Genomic DNA, 10,459 nt, shown 5'->3' with positions numbered 1-10,459 from the left:
CCCTGTGTCCCAGGGTGTCTCCCACACTCTCTCCCCTTGCTTTTGACCCTGGCAGGGCATCCAGCCAGAGCTCACAGTCACACCAACGGTGGCTGGAAAACTGGTTGGGGATGCAGCAAACCCACCCTCTGTGTCCTCCACTCCCTGCTTCCCTGGGGCCACGTCCTTGTGCCAATGGGGCAGGAGTGTAACAACCTCCTCTTTTACAAGGAACCTTGGAATCTGGTTCCTTCCACTGCTTTGCCTGAGATAAGTCTTCCCTCAGGGTTTGTTTATTAGGAAATTTCCCTCCCTCCCAATCCCTGAGCTCTCCATTGCTCTTGAAGCTGGAGGAGAAGGAATACTTGAGCAGGAGCAGCTGTACCCACCTGGGGTTAGAAACCCATAAAAATTGTGCAGCTCCATTGACCAGGAGCTGCTGGGCTCTGAGCTGTGCCAGGGACCTGCTGTGACCCCATATCCCCCCAGCCCAAGGCGCAGGGGGGCTGCTGCCTCATCGGGGCAGGGGAGGGATTGGGCTGGGTCCTCCATCTGTTGATTGAGAGTGGGCTTGGATGGCAGGAAAATGGGGGGGACATGCAAGTAGGGGGAGTGTGGTCAACCATGGCCAAGAATGATGCCTATCAGCTGGGCCTTTGTGTTAAGGGTGGGTAATGGCTCCATCCCAGATGCCTTTAGGGTGACCAAATAGCCGTGTAATGGGTCCTGTGCTGGAGTGGGCTGAGGGCCCTGGGGGTGCAGATTGCAGCCTGGATAAGCCACCCTGGTAGTTCAACTCCCATCCATTATTTAAATGTAAGGGTAAATGCTTTCATCTTTTCAATTGGACTGGTGCCACCAGCTCAGCCACCACCCTGGTGGCCTGCAGGCAGGAGTCCCTGGAGAGAGGACTGCCTGGGACAGCCATGGCAGGGCAGAGAGGGGAGCCATCCCTTCTGTGGGGGTGCTACCTGCACCCCTGGGGACAAGGTGCAAAGGCTGATGGACAGGGTGCAACTGGGGACATGGGATATGACCCTGCACCCTCTCTCTGCTCTTTCCTGAACCAAAACTCAGAGGCTGGTGTGGTATGGTGGTCCCAAAGCCCAGCCATGGCAGATTGTAAGGGAGATGGGAGGAAAAGGCCATGTGTGTGTGCAGGGACTTCTGCAGGAGCAAGCAGCATCAGGATAGGACAGAAGGAATTATTTCAAACTGAAAGGGAGTAGATTTAGATTACTGGCTAGAAAGAAATTCTTCCCTGTGAGGGTGGAGAAGCCCTGGCACAGGTTGCACAGAGAAACTGGGCACAGGTTGCCCCATCCCTGGCAGTGTCCAAGGCCAGGCTGGATGGGGCTTGGAGTAACCTGGGATAGTGGAAGGTGTCCCTGCTCATGGCAGGGCATGGAAAGAGATGAAGTTTAAGGTTCCTTCTGACTCAAACCATTCTGAAATTCTGGGATTCTATGAATTAGGACACTCATGGCTTCTGTGATGACATACCTCAGCCTGACTTCTGCTGTCAGACACAGTGGGCAGCCCCTCTCCCCAGCATGGGACAAGCCAGTGGGATCCTGGTGTTGATCCAGCAGAATGAAAGAATCAAATCCCACCCATGTAAACACAGACCACTCTCAGTCAGTTGCACATCCTGCTGGTGGCTCACCTCACACCTCAAAGACAGAGGCTCTGTGATGGGAACTGTGGCATGAGACTGCTGCAGGATTCAGCCAGAGCAGGCAGAACTCCCAGGAAAGAACAAAGCAGCCAGCAGCAACTCCCACTTGAAGGTTTTCCCTTTAATGGTTTGGTTTTTGTTTTGTACATTCGTAAAACTGTGAACAATAAATACTGTGTGATTGGCCCCCAGCTTCCACTTGCCCCCCCAGTTTTCTGCAGAGGTGAGGGACACAGTGAGTGACACAGGGAGGGCTGCTCTACTCATGGGAGATGCCCAACTCACAGCATGGACACCACAGAGTAAGGCAGCATCCCAGCTCTGGCAGCAGGATGGAGTCAGGTCTGGGGACAGAGAGGTGACAGTGTGCAAGCAACATTGCAGCTAAAAAGGGGTGAAGGTCAGCACTGCCTGGTGATCTGGGTGTGGATCTCCTGCTGAAGCTCAGGGCTGATGGTCCCAGAGCTCACCTACCCCTCTGGTGTCCTGGACCTTGCAGGTGCCCATGTTCAGATGGGGATCTGCTAAAAAATATGGGATGATGCTTGGAACTGGGAGGAGATGTGTTTTCCAGGTGGGCAGAGAGACCTATATGAGTTGTTGTTCCTCAAGGAGGTAAAGGCTGGGTGGGACAGAGAAGGATGTCATGGGAAAATGGGAGTCTGACTTCCTGGCTGTGCCTGTGGGTTTCCTGCTGTGACTGGGGTGAAGGTCCAGGCATGGAAGAGGAGATGGTGAGGGGGGAGAATGGGGAGCCCTGAGATATAGGAACAGGGAGGTGCTCAGGGGGGAGTATGGGCTGCCAAGGCAGTGAGGGAGCTGGAGGAGAGGAGGTGACAGCAGGGCATGGGATGACAGAGGGGCACAGGATGGTACAAGAGGCTGAAGGGAGAGTGGGAGGCTGTTGGGAGAGGTGATGTGAGCAAGGTTCTTAATGTGGAGGGTCTGCTATGCTGATGGTGTCTGGCATCCAAGACAGCAGAATTCACACCCAGAGAGGCTGGGCTATGCCACCTCCCTGGTCTCTGGGGTTGAGGAGCTTCCACCCAGATTCTGGGCTCTGTTCTCGTGGGGTCTTCCCACCTTCCCTTGTGGGACCAAGGCCATGCTAGGAAGCAGCAGAACGTGGCCCATCAGGAAGGTCTGGAGCTGGATCAAAAGGGCTATACTGCTGAGTTGAGCATCTCTCCTTCTGAATGTCCCCCTCCTCACCACCCTACACTTTCCTCCAGAGAGAAGAGACCAATAACCCCACAGGCCCCTGTGCTCCATGCAAATTCTGGCAGTGAGAAATAAACCCCTTTGATGACATGGAAGCTTTGTCCAGAGAGCAATCAGGTGATAAGAGCCAATTCTTCATATTGTCTGCATCCCACACTCCACCATGTCCTGAATACAGAGTGTGAAAGGGAGAGGAAATGCTTTTCCAGGAGAGCACTACAGGGAGGGACTCCAAGAGTTCCTGGGCCCAGCATGAGGGCATCCTGAGCCAGAACAGATGTTTCTCAGAAGGATGGTGGGGACAGGGACGTGTGACTGCCCTGCAGTGGGTCCCAGTCTGCCCTACAGAGTCAGGAGCCCCCAGTGAACACAGGGAGAATGTGGCCTTTGGGAAGGCCAGTGCTGCTCCCACAAGCAGCAGGCACCTGCCTGGGTGGTTTGATCTCCAGTGCTCTGGCTCAGGGATGGTTGCTCGGCATTGTTCCAGATTAGGACAGGCCAAGTTTTGTCCCTTCACTTGCTGTTTTGGGAGTTTGTGTCCCTCTGTGGTTCACAGCAGCATCCTCTCACCCATTTTGCTGTCCCATGTACCAGCGTTTGGGGAATGAGGATTAGTGGGCAGGAGCTCCTGGGAGCTGAACTCTGCAGGATCAGGGCCTTGGTGAGGAGCATGCATCATGTCTGCATGGGGAGAGAGGGAGGGAAGGTCCTTCCTGTGTGAAGGCAAAAGGAGGACCAGGACACCGGATGGTCAGTGGGCAGGAACAAATCCCCATAGCCCAGCATTCCCTACACGTGGCAAATGGCCCAGGCAAGAGAGCTCAGGACCCAGATATGGAGCTGGCAAGGTGGCTCCTGTGTCACACTTGCTGTTGTGACTGGCAGGATGTTCTTGTCTTCACAGTGCAGAAAACTCTTAGCCTCTGGGTCAGTCCAGCTGGGCATCTGGTTCCTGGCTGTGACCCTCCAGCCTCCGTGGGACAAAGCCACTGTGTCATTGCTCTGTACAAGGTGACAGTCTGAGCACAACCTGGACCAAGGCTTGGCCCTCTATAGTCCCTCCCCTGTCCACAGATTATGGGAACTGGGTTGCAAATGTCCCTGAGTGTCCTTGAAGAGAGGGCTGGGTGAGCCTTTTGATGAAAGCTTGGTGCTTTAGGCAGTTTTGTCTGGTGCTTTTAGCAGTCTTCTCTTGGAGCCTGCTGGTGACTCCCCTTTCCAAGGGAGTTCCAGGCCTGGGGTGCTGAGGCTGGGAGCATGCAGAGCCCAGCAAGGCTGTCCATGACACATTGGGGAGCACAGGGACTGGATTTTTACACCCGCTGGATTCAGCTGGGGCAGCTGCCGGCACAGCGGTGATCCCAGCCAGGTAACTGCGGAGTGGAGAGGCGGGATATCGGGACGGTGAAACACGAGGCGGTGGGTGAGATGCAGGAGGTTTGGGGAAGGCGCACTCAGGGGTCAGCATGCAGAGGGCTGTGCACACACACGGCGTCGGTGTCGCCGGGGAGGCCGCAGGACAGGGAGCGCTGCAGGGCGCGGCAGCCGCGGGGCCCGTCCTCGGCTCCGAGCGGCAGCTGCGGGCCCTGCGCGCCGGCGGCGCGGCCGTCCGAGCACAGCAGCACGCTGGAGTCCGCCTCGCACTTGGTGGGCCGGCTCAGGTAGGGCTCCATGGCGTGGCGCAGCTCCGGGGGCAGCGCCTCCGCCTTGATGACGGCGCCCAGCGCGGCCTCGGAGGAGCCCGCCCGCAGGCTCTCGGAGCGGCTCATCTTGAGCAGCAGGTCGATGTTCTCGGCCTCCAGGAGGCAGCTGGACAGCCCCTCCCCGTCCGCCTCCCCGCTCGCAGGGCATTTGCCGAGGGGCCCTTGGTCTTTGCCGTGCAGCTTCTCGCTCCCCAGGCTCGCGTTGCAGGGCTCCTTCTTGGCCTGCTGCACCTTCTCCAAACCTTCCGAGGATCTCTTCACCGACAGGTCCAGCGGCCCCTCGTGGGGTTTTGTGGCTTTCTCCAGTGCCTGGTGGATGTGGTACAGCTCCCTTCGGATTTTGACCATCTGGTCCCTCAGCTCTTTTTGCCCAGGGGTGTCCTCCTTCGCCAGATCAGACAGCTTCTTCTCCACCTCTTGGTACTCCTCCAAGGTTTTGGACAGGTCCCCAATAAGCATGGTTGTGGCCTCAGAGCCTGTCATGGCAGGAGCCTCTTGGGGTCTGCTCTGCTTGCAGAGGCCATGGTCCAGGGCAGCACCCACAGAGGGAAGGACTTCAGTGTCATTGCCCCTCTCTGGCTCCTCAGGCTGCCCTGTGAGGACATCCAAGTGCCAGTGGTCCAGGGCCTTGGGGATGTGGCCAGGGTTGGTTCTTGAACCACTGCAGAGAAGACGTGGATACAATCAGTAGGGAAAAAAAGAGGAAAATCCTCCTGCTTATGTGCAGGGGTAGCATTACCAGATTAGCCAGGTTTCCTCCACTGGCTGCTGCCAGCGTGAAACCCTGCCAGGAAGGGCTTTGGTCAGAGCAGGCAGAGCCCTGGCTGCAGCTGCTCCTTGCACAGGAGAGGAGGATGGACCCAACACAATGTTTCATGGCACTGACAAAGGGAAAGGCCAGTCTGGAGAGATGGTGCTGATTCCACCTCAGCTAGCCCAGCCTGGATTCCCCCTCTTCTTGGGGCACTGGAGAATGTTAATGGAAATGACCATCCCACAATCCTGAAGGCCCAGTTGTAGGGAGTCTGCCCAGCCAGTCTGGGAGCATGGAAAGGGCAGGTGGAGATACAAAACCATAGAGATCTACTCCAGAGAAAGCTCCTCTGAGTGTCAAAGCAATGGCTTTACTGTGACATTTTTCTTGGAGCCACAGCTGGACTTGCACAACCAGGGGAGGAACTGAAATTCTGTTTAAAGGAGCTGTGCACATTTCTAGCCCCAGGTAAAAGGAAATGTTTGGGAGCATGACCCTCCTTCTGGGCTTTGAAACCAGAAGGTGAAACAAAGGAATGCAAATGTGCATGTTTAAAAATAGACAATGAGTGTTCCAGCAAACCTGGGATATCTGGGGACACAAGAGGTGCTTTCCTGGTGCCTGGGGAGCACAAGTCCACCTCATCACCTCTGGCTCTGTATTGATCAGGGGAAGGCAAGGGACAGTGAGTGTGACATAGCCCAGGTGCTTGGATACCTTTGGGGGTTTTTGAGGCCCTGGAGGGCAGGGAGCTCTGCTTGGGTGGGCCCTGGTGTGGACCACCAGTGTGAAGAGTGCTCATCTCCCTGGGGCTCATCCCAGCATTAGTGGGGGGAGCAGAGAAACAAGAAGATATGGAGATAAACTATGTCAACCTGAAGTGAGGAAGAGGCAGAGGGATCTCAGGCACCTTACCTGCTCTGATAGCTGAGCTTCCCAGGCATCATCCTTTCAGGCCCTATCAAATCCAGCCCATTGGCAGGGAACTTCCTCTTCAATGGGTTTCCTGGAGGGCTGCTGGTCTCCAGACAGGTCACCACTGGCAGCTCTGTCTTCCTGACACTGCTGTGAGTGAAAGCACCATCCTTCATCCCCACCATGGTTTGGTAGATGTCAGTGGCTGACTTCTTGTGTAGGTTGCTGAGGCCCAAAGCTGGGTTGCTGTCCTTCTCCTGGGACAGCCATTTCTCCTCTTCTTCCTGCCCCAGCATGGCAGAGTGGCCGAGCTCAGAGCCTGGCTCCTCCCGGACACCTTTGGACCAAGGAAAACCTGTCTTCATCACAGGAACTTTCATCAGCCCAGCTTTGTTTGGCTCACTGGAAGGTTTGGGTTGGGGTGGCGTGGGCATGACTGAGCCCACCAGCTGCTGGGGATCTGGCTTGCTGGAGGACATCTTGGTGTCTGTGGAGCCGAAGGTGTGCTCGAAGAGCAGCGGGTAGTAGAAGCGGGGCAGGAATGCTGAGCGCTCGGGGCTCTGCAGAGGCTGGAAATGGGAGGCATGGGGGTGCATCAGCTGCGCTGTGGAGGCCAGGAAGGGCAGCTGAGCCAAGTGAGGGTGTGCTGTCGTGCTGTTGGCCATGGTGGGGCTCAGGTAGGAGAAGAGACTGGGGTTCAAAGGGTAGTTAATACCCAGCAGTGAGAGGTTCAGGCCCTGAGGTTCATGGTAGTCACTGTAGGCTGGAGGGGGGTAGCACGGGATGATGTTGCTGTCGGTACAAGGTGGGGAGACCTCAGGTGTGTTCCTCCTTTGCCCATTTGCCACCAGTTTCCACTGCTCCATCAAGATCCCACTGCTTGCCAGGCATTTCTTTGGCACTTTGCAATGCTTTGGCTTTGCATCTAGGTCAGGGGAGGCCATTTCCCTGCTCTTCATGACATGGTTCTTGAGGGAAAAGACATCTGTGATGATGAAGTCGGGCTCCACCTCCTTGCAAGGCTTATTGTCTCTCTTGTTCTTGAAGCCGAAGACCAAAGTGTTCACTTCTGGTTCAGCTGGGTCACCTTGGCAACCCGGCTCTTGGTTTCTCTCTTTCTTCTCCCCTGCATCCATCTCCCTCAGCAGGCCGGCAACATCCTCCTCCTCCTCCTGGAACTGCCCACCTTCCTCAGCCGCCCCCTCAGCAGGCAGGATCTCCACCCCTGTGACGGGTTTCTCCTCGTGCCCATCCCTGGTGGGGAGCTGCTTGGCGCGGGTGGAGCCCGCCGGCTCGCAGGCGTCGTGCTCGTCGCGCCGCCCGCGCAGGCGGGAGCTCTCGGCGTGCAGCAGCCGCAGCTCCGGGTGCAGCAGGTTCCCCTTCTTGTAGGGCCAGTCAGACTCGATCAGGAGGGACAGGGAGTTCTTGCACAGGCTGTACTTCATGTGGTTGTAGAGGTGGGACTTCTCCATGCAGGTGAAGGGGCACTGGAAGCATTTGTAGTTGTAGGGTTTGCCCCATGGCCTCGGGATATAGTGGGGCTTCTTTGGCTTCCTCTCCTTGTGCTTGTAGACTGAGGTCAGCTTGCAGCCCCCGTCGTCCTTGGACATGGTGGAGGCTGCCTGGTGATGGCTCCTGGTGGGAATGGAGGCGCACGGCAGGTGGATCTGCCCACTCCTCTCTGGGAAGCACAGTGTGCCCTGGAAGAGGGACAGCATGGAGGTAGTGAGCTGTGCCTGAAGCTTCTGGGGAGATGGCTCTGCTCTGGGGGCACCTCCTGGCCCCAGAGTGAAGCCCCAGAGAAGTAGAGCTTTTGGGACCTCAGTACGGAGCTCCCAGTTTTGAGATTTAAACCCAGGCCAGTGCTGGAATTTTTGCCCAAAGCCTGCAGGTATGCCTGTATACGCTGATCCCATTATCTACCCTCTTCTCTCAAACCAGCCCAGAGGAAAAGGAAAACAAACACTATTAAAGGCGTTGGAGCTCAACCACCTCAAACTGACATTGAGGTGCCCAGATGACCTGCCTGGCCAGCCAGAGCCTCTCTGAGGCAGCCCCAGCCCAGCTCAGGGACAATTTCCCTTCTGAAGGCAGGGGATAAAAGAGAAAAGAAAAAAGAGAAAAGAGTCAGCAGCCCCAACACTGTGCTGGGCGCAGACTCATTTGGCTTTGCCATCTCCTGGGGTACAGCAGTGACAGAGCCTACAAACGTGTTCCAAAGCTCTGGCACCAAAACTGCTGCAGAGCTGGGCTAAATTTGATACCTGTATTCATTTTGATACTCTGGACGTGAATGTGTGATCCAGGTACAAAGAGGACAGTGGAATGGATAGACTGGATGGGAGAGGCTGCAGACTGACTGCCTGTAAGCTAGTGTTACTGCTAGAAAAGCAGCCCAGCCTCCCTGGGGGACTGACACTGTCCTGTGACAGAACAGGGATAAGCTAGCCTGGAAAACCAATCCAGGCTAAACTACACTTCCCCTACTTCCAGGTGGTGCCACGATCACAGTGTCCAGGCAATATCCCCCATGGGACCCTAACACTGGGCTTCCCACCACAACCTCCCTGGGGACAGCCATGTCATACTTGTCCCACAGCCTGGCCCCCACCAGCACTGAGATGGGCAGGGATACAGCCCACTCACTCCTCATCTCACAGAAGAGCCAGACCTGCACAGGCACCACAGTCATGAAATTAGGCTCCTTCACAGGTGGCCAAGCAGTCATGGGGCACCCAACACTGATTCAAATGTCTGTGCCACCCCTCCAGAATCTGCTTTGCTCTCGAGGGCCTTGACAGCTTTTCCTAGGCAGAGCAGTGAATTTGAAGACTCATTCTGTGTGCCTGGTGTTCATTTCTCAGGGGCCAAACCCTTCTCCCATGTATCAGGTGCCAGAGCAGAGCTCTGGCCCAGGGACCCTGCAGCCAGGCTGGTGTGGGAATGCAGAGCCCAGAAAGGAGAAGGCCAGAAGCAGCTCCAGATTGGCACCAATGTGGCAGCTGGAGCCATTTGGGGAAAAAATCTGCTCTCTGGCTTCTGGGAAGAAGGAGACAAGATTTGGAGGATCAGAAGGGAAACAGTGTGTGTCTCTGCAACTTTGGGCAGCTGGGACAAAGAGTTGCCTGAGGGCAGGTCCAGGCAGTGGCTCAAGAACCTGACAGCCCCTGTAACGGGCCCTGCTCCCCAGCAGCCTGGAGTGTGCCAGCCATAGCCCACATCCTTCTGCACACGATCTGGAGGGCTTCCATGTGGGGGACCATTGCAGCTCCTGGGGCAGAGGGATCAGCACAGCAGTGCCAAGGGGCTGGGATCAGAGTGGGATGGGCAGGGAAGAGGCTCCTGCAGCAGCAGCACACCAGGGGATGGATTGCCACGTGGCCCCGTGATGGTGCCCACCTCCCACGGCTGGATGGCATTTCTGCTGCTCCCCTTGGTGAGCCCACACCTTGGGGCTGGCCTCTCTCCCTGCAGCCCCATGGCACCATGCTTTTTTCCCTGATTATCTTGTTCCAGGTACACAGGGATGCTCTGGCTGCAGCCTGCAATACCAGTGGCCGTGGGGACAGTCCCACCAGCCCTGTGCCCATGCAGTGGCTGTGCTGAGCTGAAGGATGCTCCCATGCTCTGGCACCCTCTCTCCTCACCATGGGCACATAGGGGCATCCTCTTCCCCTGGGAGCATGGTGAGAGCATTTGTGAAATAGAATTACCTGCATAGAACCCTTTCAAATTTATTTCTGAGGTTTGACATCTAACAGTGGAGTATCTCCCACCTGCCATGGGGACAGGGAATGAGCTATACTGTGGCTTTCCCAGGGCCAGGCTGAGCTGCAGGCAGGGCTGAGGGACAATCCCCTGCATGCCCACATTGTGGGCTGAGCTGGTAGCCAACCCTACCACTAAGATCTGCTCATGCAGAAAATAAGCAAAAATGTCCCTTTGTGACAAACCCACGTCCATTGGGATGTGGGGGGGGAGCCCCGGGGTGCAGCCCTGACCTGCAGCAGCCCATGCTGATTTCTCCCATTACAGTGGGATGTGCAGGCAGAGCTTGCCTGCAGGTTCACCTTAGCAGTCCCAGCCTGCTCGCGAGGACACGCTCGTCCTTGAGCCCTCAGCCACGCTGTGTGTGCGTCACGGCCGGGAGCTGTGAGAGCTGCACACACGCTGCGCTGCTCAGGGGATGCAGCAGCAGCTGTGCAGGAT

At 56.5% G+C, this 10,459-nt stretch overlaps 1 protein-coding gene across 1 annotated transcript; it reads right to left on the bottom strand.

Annotated features, from left to right (window-relative positions):
* Positions 1-4,332: 4,332 nt before the first annotated feature.
* Positions 4,333-10,008, bottom strand: PRR35 (proline rich 35; the record flags this gene model as incomplete). Its single annotated transcript, XM_079320882.1, has 2 exons — positions 6,251-10,008; positions 4,333-5,248 (listed from the first exon to the last, which is right to left on the bottom strand). The coding sequence occupies exons 1-2, from the start codon at positions 8,164-8,166 to the stop codon at positions 4,333-4,335; spliced, it is 2,832 nt and encodes a 943-aa protein (XP_079177008.1). The 5' UTR covers positions 8,167-10,008.
* Between the last annotated feature and the right edge of the window lie 451 nt (positions 10,009-10,459).

Source organism: Erithacus rubecula, assembly GCF_903797595.1.
Source record: "Erithacus rubecula genome assembly, chromosome: 17".
Lineage (NCBI taxonomy): Eukaryota > Metazoa > Chordata > Aves > Passeriformes > Muscicapidae > Erithacus > Erithacus rubecula.
This window is presented reverse-complemented; position numbering and strand designations above follow the sequence as displayed.